The sequence below is a fragment of the Quercus robur genome, chromosome 6, assembly GCF_932294415.1.
Source record: "Quercus robur chromosome 6, dhQueRobu3.1, whole genome shotgun sequence".
NCBI lineage: Eukaryota > Viridiplantae > Streptophyta > Magnoliopsida > Fagales > Fagaceae > Quercus > Quercus robur.
Window position 1 is genome coordinate 9,067,767 of NC_065539.1, and position 15,104 is coordinate 9,082,870.

Here is a 15,104-nt window from a genome sequence, read left to right on the forward strand (position 1 = left end):
TTTATAATTACTTGATATATGTCGAGTGGGAGGACTGCACACATTCAGAGGAAAGGAAAAATACTGGAAGGCTTTTGAACACCCATGTTAACAACATATATGCTGATAAGTGTCATTCAATTCAGCACAACACAAGTTTTTTTGAGTATGAACATTCAGAGTAAAAAAGAAAAAAAATTGTGTAATATACAAAAGGAATCTATTCATACATGTATCAGGGGTCGACTCGACATGCATAAATTAATTTTGCAATATATTGAACTCGAATCATGTTCAAATTTAATTTGATATTAATAGTTGTAAATTAGCACATAGTTTTTTATTTCTTTGGACAAAAGCTTCGGGTGTCTCTTGGTGCAATATATTAGGTTTTTCAATGAAATTCAAATACTTAATTGCATAAACTGATAAAACACAAATAATATTATCATTTTTAAGGTCAATTAAATCTAATGCACATGTTTAGTACATAAAATATTGTACTTAAGCTTTATCATTTTTCTCTACTCACTTAATTATTTCTTTCAGGCTTCCCAATTTTTTTTCAACTTCAAGAAGAAAGAACGATAAATAAATTAGTTACATGACACTATTAATTAAGGTATATAATACTCTACTTAATAAAAGTTTTAGATAAAAATAAGAATTAATTGAATAATATTAAACTTAACACCATAATCGTTCAAGGATTTTTTTTGTCTTTTTTTGGGTTAAATATGATAGAATTTAAGACTTCAATTTCATAATAATTACTTTTTATTATCAAATCCACACACCCTGTTTTGTTTTTTGTTTTAGTGGTAAGTTATAAAACTTTAACCTTAAGATGACAATGACATACACCAAATGTTTCTCACTGTTTTTTGTCGGTTTTACAATATTATACTTTTTTATTTTTGGGTAGAAATATTATACTGTTACTTACCTATTAATTATTATTATTATTTTTTGATGGGTACCTATTAATTATTATACTTTTGTTTTTTTGGGTAGAAATTATTATATTTTCTATAAAGTCATACTGCCTCGACAAATCCACCACTTTCTAAAACCATCGTATAGAATCTATAGACCATAATAGAAAAGCAGACATACATTGTGCTGTTCATCATGATAAACTACTCTTGTTTACCAAAATAAAATAAAAAATTACCCGTTTATGGTACCCGATAAGTTAATGAAATTCGAGGGTCCTCCATCACCAAAGGTGACGTTTACATCAGAATGACCAGATGCATAAATTGAAAACGTGGAGTATAAAGAAACAACCAAAAATCCTTGTCCATATAGTTAATGCCAAACTGGAAAAGGGCAAAAAGAAAAAAGAAGAGGAGAATTATGACAAGAATAGTACAATACCCATCTACAGACATTCAAATATGGTGAAATCATGAACTGGGGCTTTAAAGTTTAAACAGAGGGTGACAAAATATAGTACAATGGTGTGGTTTTGAAGAAAATGGAGGGTATATATAAATTTATCTTCAAACAGTAGCTATACATATATTGGTGATGAATCATGAAAGGAAAGAGAGAGACGTGGCATGGTTGACGAGCAGTGCATGGTGCTTCGCTGCAATGCATGAAGAAGGCCACGTGTGTAAGAAAGCTTTTATGTATATATATATGTGTGTGTGTGTGTGTTTGTGTGTGGCTGAGAAGCGAAGGTGCTTGGAAATGTGAAAAATTCTCCCAACAATCCGACAAGAACTGGCGTAATGTGATCTGAGTATGCTGGGTCGTAGAACCCCACCCCAAAACCTTGCATTGTCCATGTATTATTCTTGCCCCCATTTCTTTTTATTATAAGAAATACCATTTCATGCTCTATGCTTAATTTGCCTTCACTATACTCTTTCTTCTCTCTTGTTGTACTTATTTTATTCATTCTTCTGTCTAGATTACAAGTCTTTGCACCATAGAATATATCATTTTTCTTTTGTTTTGGTCGTTTATTCTCTCTACAACATGTGCATGAGTAACTCGGTTGGGTCTGAATTTTTTAAGATTTAATTACAAATTTGATCTGTCGACTCTCTTACCTATAATGTGAGAGTCAATGCAAATATTTGACCGGAATATGATAAAACACTCTGATTTTGAGCTATATATAATATCTTAATTTATAGCAGGTGAAAGATAATGAAATCAGGAATATATGTATATAAAATTGAGGAAGAACATGCCATGTTATCATATGACTCTTAAATAGCGGTGTATCAGTTATATTTCATATGGCATGGTCCAAGGAATAAGTAACGAATAAGCCTTTTAGTTTTTAAAAATTTTTTTTTTTTTGAGAAGGAGTTTTTTTTTTTTAATTTTAATTACAAGAAAAGGGAATGGAGTCGACCAACCTTAGCAAGATATATAAACAATCTAAATGAGATATTAATGTATCCTTACCTTAAAGCCATCCATAATTAACCACAGAGGGTCAAATTTAGGAAGAGGGAAAGGTCGACAAAACCCATTATTTGATGATTAATAAAATTATTCAGGATGTATATTTAGTCACATGATGTATTTAGTGAATTATATGATTTGTTAAAATAATTTATAAATACATATATATATATATATATATATATATACACGTACGTACATATAGGATTATGAGATGCTACTTAATAGGTTAGAGGAAATCTCATCAAGTCAATTTAGAGGAAAATTTTGTCCAAAAGTTGTTTATTCAACATTGTTTTCAATATTTTTCTTATCCCAGTCATTCAAATCAAACCCTAAAAGCTTACTCTTTTGAAGTTGTTTATTCCTTCATATTAATATATGTCACCTAACAAGACAAGACCAACCCCAACCCTTTCCTTGAAGCTTCTTCACCTCTACTCTCTTCCCACCCAACTCTTAACACTCGTGCATATAGTAGATGCAATCATGATTTTTTTACAAAAAGAAAAGGCACCAAAAAAGAAGAAGGCTTCGCACGTAAACTTTTATTTTGGGGGATTCTCTCTCTCTCTCTCTTTTTCTTACAAAAGCTGTAAAGCATCTCTTTAATGGATACATATAAATACCATTTCCTATCTTTTGCGGATTCCCCCTGCCCGCACCTGTTTTTTTTCGTGGGTTTCTCAGCTCCTTCCTATGTTTCCTTTTTCCTTTTTTTTTTTTTTTTTAAATATAATAATTTAATTTATTGACACATATAGGCAATCTGTGTATGTGTGCCAGACCATTAAAAAAAAATTTATATATCGTGATACAAATTTTTTTACAACTTTTTGTATATAAATGTTGAGTAACCTGTTCTAATATTGCTAAAAAAATATCAATTTTCATTCCAAAAAAAAAAAATTGCTCAAAGAAAATTATGTGTATGCATGTATAGTGCTTGTGCATGTGATTTTCTTCCCCTAAAATAAATATTCTATAGATTATTTCTATCAGTGATTCAGTGTACTGTAAATAGTACTGGGAAAGAAATCTGTGTAATGCTTTTGCAGTTTTAGTCTCATCCATAATTTTCTATTTTATTTCAGTGGACAATACTTTTTAACCAAATTTAAAATTTTAAAAAAAAAATCTTTCAAAAAGAAATGAATAAGAGGAAAAAAAAATCTAAAAGAAAGAGATGTTACGAAGCCGTGGAAATTTCGTACATGAAAGCCTTTATCTTAAAAGTGCATTATAATATTGAAGGATTTGATGTTTATTGGCTAAATCAATTGGACTGTGAAGCCTCATTATTGGCAACTCAAACAATAAACCCCACCAACCGGATACGCAAAATTATGTAGGTTATAGAGTATTAGACAAACCTTGAAGAGAATCTGATCTAATAGATTTGCAATTTATACAAAATCTTTCATGTTGGACAATACAAAATCTTCTATTGTTCGTTGCATCGTGCACATTCATATACGCATTTAGTCCTGTTTGGAACCGTTTTTAAAAAAATGCATAAAAAATCTCTACAAAACTATTTTTTGAGCTAATAAACAATTTTTTTTTTAATATATGTTTGGATATATTATCGGAAATCATTTTTAGAAGACAATAACCGCAAAACTTGTTGGGAATAAATTACTCCAAAAATTGATTTAAAAATATTTATAATACTCTAAAAACATTTCTTTAGTCTACCCACTAAATTTGTCAGTTGAGTTCTAATCGCTATTCTTATCCATTGGAATGAGGTATTTCAATCCCAATCTATTCCAACATACCATTTTGGGATAAACGCTAAAATGTGAGTAATAACTTCATGTTTTCTTTGGGAATTCCAAGACACACAAACCCAAACTTTATTTATCCAAATCATGACAAACATCACTTAAATAAGAACTAATCAATATAAATTCAATGAGAAAACAAAAATGAGTGAGAAATTTTACCTAAGAAGATAGGTTTTATTTTATTTTATTTTATTATTATTATTATTTTTTTTTTAAGTTGGAGGCTTAATTTTAATTAGTGGGGGGGGGGGGGGGGGTGTTAAAGAAAGTTTTTTAAGGAAGTAATAAGTTTCATGCATCTATCAAAAAAAAAAAAAAAAAAAAGTGCATGGTAACCATGAGCCCTTCCTAAAGGTCTTTCATTCAGACGTTTTTGCATTCCCATTTCGTTTTTTTTTTTTTTTTTTTTTTTTTTTGAGATCCAAAGTCCCAAATTCAGGAATTTAGTTTAAGGCTTTATCGACCTCCATTTTAAGTGTTCTTGATACCATGATTGGAGAGCTTACGCTGCTTAACCCTCCACTTATTCCAATTTTTTGCAATGTGGACTAATGGTCAAAAATTATATTTCAGATGTTGTTTGGGTGCTTCAAAATTTGGAATATTTCATATGTATGATTTCTTTTCATTTTGCACGATCGATTTCTGGCAAAAAAAAAAAAAAAAAAAAAAATCTAATGAAGTTGTTTGAACTAAATTGTTGAGGACTATGTGTAGTTTCTTAAAGTCGCCACTTTCTGAATCATCTATGCATGGTTTGCAACAACTTTGCATGCAAAGTCAGTATCTCAAGTTGATTTCTTGCACCAAACTTGAATTTTCCAACAAATCTTTCTTTTATGGACTTGGTTCGTGACTTCCTAACCTCAATTTGTCTCAAACAATGTACCATCTGAAAAAATTCTAGTGCCAATTTTGTTAATAATACTAAGTTTGAAGCTTAACTCTTCATGTTTTGGCCCAAATTCTTACTCTTTGTATTTTCGTGAAGTATTTATAAACAATTCCTTCATTTACAACCCTGTCATGACCCATGTATGTGAGACTTGCGCCTTAACAATCTGGGCCTTGATATCTTTAACGGCTAGTATAGGTTTATGGTTCTCTGGGGTTAATGGTGTGGGGATTGTGTGAAGGATATAAGCCTTAGAGGATTTAGTTGGGTTCTTGGAACTTGGGAAATTAGAAATATTAACCATGTAGAATATGGACTCTATCTATGCTATAGTTTTAAAAGGCAGGGAATTCATTCTCTCCCAAATGATGTTTTGGTGCTTCCACTCGTTCATCTATCTCACTGAATCTATTTTTGTCCAGTTGTTTGTGATTGATAGTTAGCTCTCTTTATATGTTAAGAGCCAATAAGAATTATCAGATTCTTATAGCTTAGAGGAAACAACCACAGAGATTGATGGCATTCTGAAAATATGCTGTTTTTTAACCGTTGATTATCGGATACTATGATACCCGTTGCCTTTTAAGTACAATTTGGCCAATTTTATAAGTAGACTTAGCAGTTAGCACACACTGTGAAACCTTATGACCATGCTCCTTCAACCAAGAGTTAACAAGTACCACGAAAATCTCCAAATTAAACCTATAGTTTATCGCAATTTCTTTTATTGAGTATTGATCAACTGAATGACAGGACAATCTATACGTCATGACAAAAGACATAACTTCTCTGTAATGCCCTAAGCAGCCTTCCAAATAATCATCAGCTAGTGACCAAACTGGGTTAACTATATATAGAAATCTGCAATGCAAAAGACAAATCAGAGTACTCTCTTGTTCAAACATATACGGTGGTGTTCTTTCCTGAGTATCTAATTAGAAGAATGGTTCTTGTGACATTTTAACAATTAATAGAGAGAGAGAGAGAGAGAGAGAGAGAGAGAGAGAGAGAGAGAGAGTCTTAGAGTTTGAATTTACTTTCTCATAACTTATTGATACAACAAAAAAATTTGGGCACAGCACTAGATTTCCTCTACATCCAAATACGCACTTGAAAGGTTGCGTGAATATCCTGAAGACTTCAAATGATCTGTTAATTGATCAAGTATGGAGTATATACTACTTGAAATTTCATGTCTCTTGTCATCAACCAAAAATTCATTAACACAGCTATCAATTTCAATGAAGCTAATTGCTCTACACTTTTTGATCCCATGGTAATTCATTAGTTTCCTAATCTTCTTCACATCTTCCCATCTTTCAGCTTCAGAGTATATGTTTGAGAGAAGCACATACAGGCCCGAACTATTTGGCTCCATCTCCAGCAATTGCTTTAGGATTTGCTTCCCGACCTCTATATTGCCATAGGTCCTACAAGCACCAAGCAAGGCACCCCAGACCACAACATCAGGCTTCATTGGCATTCCTCCTATCAGCCAAATTGCTTCTTTTAAGAGCCCTCCTCGCCCAAGCAGATCAACCATGCAAGCATAGTGCTCAATTTCATGTGAAAGCCCGTAAACAGAACTCATTTTGTCAAAGTAAAATCTCCCTAAGTCAACAAGACCACTGTGACTACAAGCCGAAAGCAGTCCTGTGAAAGTAATCACATCAGGCCAAACTCCATAGGCTTGCATGTTTTCAAAGAGATCAATAGCTTCTGAGCCACATCCATGCAGTGCCAGGGCCCCAATCATAACATTCCAGGACACTAGATTCTGTTCTGGCATCTTGTAAAAGATATCAATGGCAATTCTAAGGGCGCCACATTTTGCATACATGTCTATGAGGGAGTTAAATAGAGAAACACTAGGTATTAAATTGTTACTGCACATGTAATCATGGATTTCCATTCCCATGACTAGATCACCAATTTGGCTGCAGGCAGAAAGAACACTAACTAAGGTAGCCTCATCAGGCACCACACTCAAATCACACATCTTGCGGAACAAGTCTAAAGCTTCTGTGCAACTACCTTCACGGACATAAGCTGAAATCATTGAATTCCAAGAAACCACGTTTTTCACCGGCATGCTATCAAAAATTTGCTGAGCAGATTCAGTTAGCCCATGTTTAGCATAGGCATTAACCATGGAAGTCCATGAGACCACATTTTTATCAGGCATTTGATCAAAGACCATTTTGGCAGAATGCAAATGCCCACATTTAGCATACATATCTACAAGAGCATTTCTCACGATTAAATCAACCTTAATTCCTGTAATCTCAATATAAAGATGCACACACCTTCCCATATCCAAATCACCAACTTGTGAACAAACTGAAAGCAAACTAACTAAGGTGAACTCATCAAGCTCCACTCCTAATTCTCTCATCTCCCGAAACAATAAAAATGCTTCCTTGCAACAACCCATTTTAGAATACCCACCAATCATCAAATTCCACGAGACCAAAGTCCTATCCGAAATTTCATCAAACAATTGCCGTGCGCATTGACTTGACCCACAAACAATATATACATTTATAAGGGCATTTTGCACACAAACCTGATACCCAATCCCTAGTTTAATGGCCTGACCATGAACAATCACAGCTTCCCAATACGCCAATCTGTGAGTGCAAGCCTTTAGAAGAAAAGGAAAAGTAAACTCGTTTGGTGAAAGGCCCGAACCAATCATCTTGCGGTATAGCAAAATTGCCTTTATTGGGTCATCACCATTTGAGTAACCCCTTATCAAACTGTTGTACATAAACTTATTTGGTTCAGGCATTTTGTCAAACACAAGGCGGGCATATTCAATATCTCCAGTGTCAGCAAGGGCAGAAAAAGAAACTAGTTTTCCGAGCGTGAGATTTTCGTTGCTTAAGCCATGGAGGATGATTTGGGCATGGAGTAGCTTGAGTTCTCTCATGGAAGAGCATTTCTCTAGGAGTTGGTGGAGGTTTTGGTGAGTGGGGGACTTGAATTTGTGGGTGAAAGTAGTGGATAGTGTGTGGAAATAGAAGAGGGAATTCTTAAGGCGGGAACCAACGGTCCAATATTTGAGAGTAAAGGACATTATAGTTGGGCATTAGGTAATTTGGGTTTGAACTTATAGAAAGGCCTGGCAAGGGCAACCGTTTTTTGAAATTTAAAGTGGGATGGGGAAAACTACGCCGTTTTGGTGAAAAGTCTGTTTGACTTGCTGACCTTTTTATGTGATGGGTTGGATTTTATTTTTATTTTTTTTGGACAGAGGAAATATTTGGATTTTGTTTTAAAAAATGCTAGAACCACAATAAAGTTCACAACTTTTGCAAGTTGTAATTGTAAGTGGTGAAAAAAAAAATGGTAGGTTTATATGAGTCTATACTTCTATCACTTAAGCACCTACAATTCACCATTGTGGTAAAAATTGTGTAAACAATTGTTTTCTTTAGTATTATTCTTTTGTATCAGCGCATAGTACATGAAAAGTATGGTTTTCCAGAAGATTGGCTTATATCATTTCATTTCCCACTAAAAATAAAGCACAAGATATCTCTTTGGAAGAGATTCTTGAACTTTAATGAGCTATGCTAATTGTGTGGTTAGTGTTACTTTCTTGTTCTCACAAATAACTATGGGTGTCTCATCAACATCTCCTCTAGTTTCAAATGTGCTGGAAGGAATTAAGAGTATATAGAATGGAAAAATGATTTCTTTCAATTTTGTTTCTGGTTATAATAGATTAATATCTTATCTTTTGTGAGACACCACAAAGTTGAGTCTTTTGGCTGAATATTGTAGAAAATCATGTTTATTTGTGATATGGGTATTGTTTAAAGTTATTTGGGAATCTGAGGAAAGAGAGTGAATTTCGGTAACGGTGTTGCTGAAATTCTAACAAAAGTATAAGAGAGAAAAGATAAGTGATGTAATGGGAGGAAGGAGAAAAAATTTGAATTTCGATAATCTCATTACCGAAATTCTTGCTGCCCAATACTCTGCCCGCTAGGTGAAGTACCCGAAGTGTTAGGTGGAGTGCTCGAAAGGGAAACCAATTGTGGCAACCAAGTTGCCGAAAATGGGAGGAAAAAAAAAGAAAGAGAATTGTGGCAACCAAGTTGCTGAAAACTTGGGGAGAAATTTAATAGTAATTTAGGCAATGAAGTTGCCAAAAATGAGGGGAAAAAAAAGAAAGATTTAGGCCGAAAATTGAAGGGAAAACAAATTGTGCAATGAAATTGCCGAAATGGGAGGAAAAAAAATAGTAACAGTTGATTTGTGGCAATGTTGTTGCCGAAATGGAAGGAAAAAAAAATTGTGGCAATTGATTTGTGGCAATGGAATTGCTGAAATGGGAGGAAAAAAAAAAAAGAATTATGGCAATGAAGTTGCCGAAAATTGGAGGAGAGAGAGAGAGAGAGAGAATTGTCCAAATAAAAAAATAAAAAAAAAATATATATATATATATATATATATATATTTAGAGAAGTCAATCATCTCACCTCTTCCTCCTAATTCTTATTCTCCAAGTACTTCGGAATATATTCTTTGATCATTCCCAATAAAACCTAAGCTACTGATATGAATCTATGTCATGGATTTTGTGGGTATTTAGGTTTTTCGCCTTAGGCCAAGGGTTTTGCCTTGTAACCTTGTCGGCTTGACACCTTTGTCCCACATCGAAAGAAACTCCCCCCACTTTCTGCCTTATAAGCTTGTGAAGCAAGGGAGTAGTGTACCCTTAGAACCAACTAAGGGTACACTACTCCCTTGCTTCACAAGCTTATAAGGCAGAAAGTGGGGGGAGTTTCTTTCGATGTGGGACAAAGGTGTCAAGCCGACAAGGTTACAAGGCAAAGCCCTTGGCCTGAGGTGAAAATCTTAAGTACCCACAGATTCTTTTTTGTCTTTTCATTTCTCTCCTCGTTATAAAAGCTAGGCACCATCGCTAAAACATTGCATCTCCAACATTTTTCAAATTGCTTCACTTACCTCCGATTGTTCAGTGCTATATTACTCTTCTGCTTTGCTTTAGTGTGTACAACTAAGGATTGTAAGTTTTGGGTTAATATGAGTTTTTTTTCTTTGCTTATTAACTTACAGTTCTAGAAATTAACAGATATATTATTATTGTATAAATATATGCTTTGTAAATATTAGAAACTAATACATTGTAAAATATTATGTATTGTTATAGTTAATATTGTTTGTATGACTATGATTTTGATTGTTGTTGTTGTTATTCAAATTTTAGATTAATGAATTTGTTATGGTTGGGACTACAAGCATTTTTAGTTATATTTGAAATTTACCATAATAAATTGTAATAGTCACCATACCTGAATTTGATTATTTTATAGTTGATAACTTATAATTAGCCTATGACTTAGGTGCTTCTCAAAAAAAAAAAAAAAAAAAAAGAAGATTATTCTTTTATGCTAGGAATACTTTATTTTCACTCATTGTAGGATATTGCTTTGTATAGCAAATCTCAAGTAACTTGTTGATATCATTATAAATACAATATCTTGAACTCTTTTAAAGGTCAAATTGATTCACATAAACTTTTCAGTATTGTTGTTATTTTGCGTTTATTTATTATTATCTAATTGGGTTTTTATTTTATTTTTTTGTTACAAGTATCACACTATAATTCTCACTCTTTCAATTGGTATCACAATTGTGGTAAGCATCTTGACTTTCTAATTAAATTTATGTATGTGTTTTGTTAATTTTGAAATTATTTAATACTATTTATTGTTATTATTATATGACCACAAAAATTGTAATAAATTGTATTATTGTGATATTTTTATAATCAATTTTACTTTGTTATTATCAATTATTACATCTATTACTTGGACAAAATATATTGCATAATATGTTTGTTGGTTCATAATAAAGATATGTATGTGTATTATTATTATTATTGTAAGGGTAAAATTCCCAAGTCAAACAACGGGTCTTGGGCCCCATACAGAGTCCAGCTACAACCAAGGAGAAAATGGGGCGCCAAAAAGACTTCCAGCCCAACCCTAATAAGTCCAAACTTATTTAAAAAGACGTTCGAGGAGGAATGTCTCCTCGGACGTGCCAAATATGGGCCCAACGTGCACTCTATCCATAATGAGGAATCATTCCAAACAAATATTGGTAGTAAGGATGAGCCTCACAAAGCAGGGAGAAGAACGAGAGTATAGGATGTCCAGGGGGAGACCACAACTGCCGCATTAAATGCAAGGAAACTACTTTTCTGGCTGCATTAATGTGGAGAGGACAGGCGAACAGTGTTACCTTGGCCACTGCAACTCACAGAAAGGTAGGGTGGATGTCCGATAGGACAGGCACTCAAGTGAAGGTCCAGATGATCAACAAGTGTAAGACTCTTATTACTTTAAGGAGGCTATATAAGAGAAGGGCATCCCCATGAAGAGGGGATCGGAAAAAGGAGAAAAAAGAAGGAGAAATAGAGAGAGGAAAACTATAGCTTTTCATCAGAAATAGAGGTGCAGCCATACGTCTCCTCGGACCGAACATCCAGTGGACATAAAGGAGATATTCTTACGTTCAACCGCTGCATGGCCTAAAAATTAACTATCATTCACCTCGTCAAGCCCTAGTTCTGTAACTCACTCTCTATAAATTCATTGTCTAGGGTTTTTTGGGCCAGAATCACCTACTTGCTGGGCCTAGGCCCCAAACATCGACCCTACAATTGGCGCCGTCTGTGGGGAGAACTTGTTTCTCGACAAGTGAAACTGTAAGAAATGGAAGGATCAGGTCTGCGCCAAACCGGACACGCAGATTCCCAACGGTAGGACAACTTTTTGAATCTCGAACAGGAGAAAGATCAAGACAAGCAGCGAGAAGGCAGTGTGAACACCTCCCACACGAGCAGAAGTCGCTCGAAAGGGAAATATCATGCATCCCATAAGCGAAACGATCACAAGGCTCTACAGCAAGAAATTGATGACTAGAAGAAGAAGCTGCGCCAAGCGCAGCAAAAACGTCCTTCACCCAGCTCGGACACTAGCAGTGATGAGGACAATGAATACAGGCGGAGATCAAGAAGCCCTCCAAGCGAGACTTTTTCCTATGAGGAAGAGCAACCTCGCAAACGCGGCCACAAAAGCCCATCTTACCAAGGCCTGGCCAACGATGCCATGAGCAAGGCCCTGGATTGCATCTCCTAGTCGCCTTTCACGCGTAGAATAAAGGGGGCAGAGCTTCCTCGGCGGTTCCATCAACCAACCTTTGCCATATACAATGGTCGAACAGATCCAGTAGAACATGTAAGCCAGTTTATTCAGAGGATGGCCGTCCATTCCAGGGACGAGGCGTTGATGTGTAAGGTGTTTCCGTCTAGCTTGGGACTTATGGCGATGAGATGGTTTGATGGTCTTAAGCCAAATTCCATAAATTCCTTTAAGCAGCTGACACAGGCTTTTGGTTCCCGCTTCATTACTAGCAGCAGAGTCCCTCGACCCCTAGATTCCCTCCTATCCTTGTCCATGCGAGAAGGCGAGACACTGAAAGCCTATTCAGATAGGTACTGGGAAATGTATAATGAGATAGAGGGAAATTACGATAACGTCGCCATTAGTACATTCAAGAGGGGCCTACCGACAGAGCATGGTTTAAAAAAGTCTCTGACTGGGAAGCCGGTCACTAGTGTGCGCCAACTCATGGACAGAATTGACAAGTACAAAAGGGTCAAGGAAGACTAGCAGACAGGGAAGGGCAAAGCAAAGGTTGTTCCTCAGGAGAGGAGGGACTTCAGGTCGGACCGCATTATCAACAGTAACAAGCCGAGAAGAGATTACTCAGAACAATCTGGATCCACTAGGGCACAGGCAGTCCATGCTGTGTTCCAAGAACCATTACACAAGATCCTAGAGGAGGTAAAGAGCGAGCCGTTCTTTCAATGGCCAAGCAGGATGGCAGGTGACCCTTCGAAGCGTAACCAGAATCTGTATTGCGCGTACCACCAAGAGCCAGGTCACACCACCGATGATTGCAGGAATCTGAAAAACCATTTGGACCAGCTTGTCCGAGAAGGGAAGTTGAGGCATCTATTACATCACCCTGTGGGATGGCAGGAACAGTCAAACACCGAAACCAGACAAAGCACATTGAGGCCACCCATTGACACAATAAATGTCATTCTTGTCGCACCTGGAAGGACCGGTTCCAATCCTTTCAAAGTAATGTCAATGGGTAGGCTCCCGGTTGAGGCGGACGACAGGGAATCCAAGAGGGCTAGAGCAATTGCCACGCCCTTAATCGGATTCTCGGATGAAGACAAACTGGGAACCTTTTAACCCCACGATGATGCCCTAGTCATCACGCTCAGAATTGGAGGTTATGACGTGAAGAGGGCGCTAGTTGATCAAGGCAGCGCCGTGGAAGTAATGTAGCCCGACTTGTATAAAGGATTGAACCTGAAGCCAGAGGACCTGTCGGCATACGACTCCCCTTTGGTCAATTTTGAAGGAAAAATCGTCACCCCGAAAGGCATGATTAGGCTGCCTGTACAAACAGATTCAGACGTGGTGGAGGTGGACTTCATTGTGGTAGACGCATACTCCCCTTATACAGCCATCGTGGCCCGACCGTGGCTTCATGCACTAGGGGTTATGTCATCAACCTTACACCAAAAAGTGAAGTATCCGTCAAGAGGTCGAGTGAAAGAAGTAATAGGGAACCAGGAGATGGCCCGGCAATGCATGGTGTCAGCAATCTCACGACGACCAAATAGTGAACCCTCAACCTCAGCCGAGAACGGCTTATAGCAATTAACGACCTCGGTCCCAGCCTCGGGTAATGGAGGACCAGCCATGGAGGTGTGTTGCGAGGATCTGGAGAAAGTACTTGTCGAATCAGACCCAGAGAGGTTTTTTCAGGTCGGCTCAGAATTACCGCCCCAAGAGAAGTTAACACTAATTGATTTTCTCAGACAGAATGTGGACGTATTTGCTTGGGACACCTACGAGGCCTCTGGGGTTGACCCAGATTTCATCTGCCATCACCTTAATGTTAACCCGGCTGTAACACCTAAGAAACAGCCTCTTCGGCGACCGTCGAAAGAACATGCAGATGCCGTGAGAGAGGAGGCCGTAAAATTGAAGAAAGCGGAGGCTATAAAGGAGGTATTCTATCCCGAATGGTTAGCCAACACAGTCGTGGTAAAAAAGAAGAATGGAAAATGGCGGGTCTGCGTAGACTTCACGGACCTAAATAAAGCCTGCCCGAAGGATCCCTTCCCCACGCCACGGATAGATCGATTGGTGGATTCGACCGTCGGACACCCTCGAATGAGTTTTTTGGACGCCTTCCAAGGCTACCATCAGATACCCTTAGTTGCTGAGGACTAAGAAAAAACTGCTTTTGTCACCCCCGTCGGAAATTATCATTATAAGGTGATGCCCTTTGGCTTAAAGAATGCCTGGTCGACCTACCAAAGGATGATGACCAGGATGTTTGAACAGCAAATGGGTAAGAGCATTGAAGTTTATATAGACGACATGGTGGTCAAAAGCAAATTAGTGGCCGACCATGTCAGAGACCTCGGTGATATCTTTCGAATTCTGAGAAAGTACAGGCTGCGCCTAAACGTGTCCAAGTGTTCATTTGGGGTGGGATCAGGGAAATTCTTAGGTTACATGGTGACCCACAGAGGCATCGAAGTTAACCCTGACCAAATTAGAGCTATACACAGCCTGTAGCCTCCTCGGAATCCCAAAGAAGTCCAAAAGCTCACCGGCATGATTACCGCTTTAAACCGTTTCATTTCCCGCTCAGCGGACAGACGCAGGCCTTTCTTCCTCCTATTGAACAAGTGGAAAGGCTTCGAGTGGACTGAAAAGTGTGCTTTAGCTTTCCAACAGCTTAAGGAATATCTCGCCTGACCACTAATTATGTCCAGTCTTGAGGCCGACGACATGCTGTTCGCGTACATTGCTGTAGCCTCTCATGCAGTGAGCTTAGTTCTAATCCGAGAAGACAATGGCACACAACGGCCCGTC

The 15,104-nt window shown here is 37.0% G+C and overlaps 1 protein-coding gene across 1 annotated transcript; it reads right to left on the reverse strand.

Moving 5' to 3' along the window:
- Positions 1–5,984: 5,984 nt before the first annotated feature.
- LOC126732627 (pentatricopeptide repeat-containing protein At2g29760, chloroplastic-like) lies at positions 5,985–8,289 on the reverse strand. The gene has a single exon (XM_050435589.1). The coding sequence runs from the start codon at positions 8,168–8,170 to the stop codon at positions 6,173–6,175; it is 1,998 nt and encodes a 665-aa protein (XP_050291546.1). The 5' UTR covers positions 8,171–8,289; the 3' UTR covers positions 5,985–6,172.
- Positions 8,290–15,104: the final 6,815 nt, after the last annotated feature.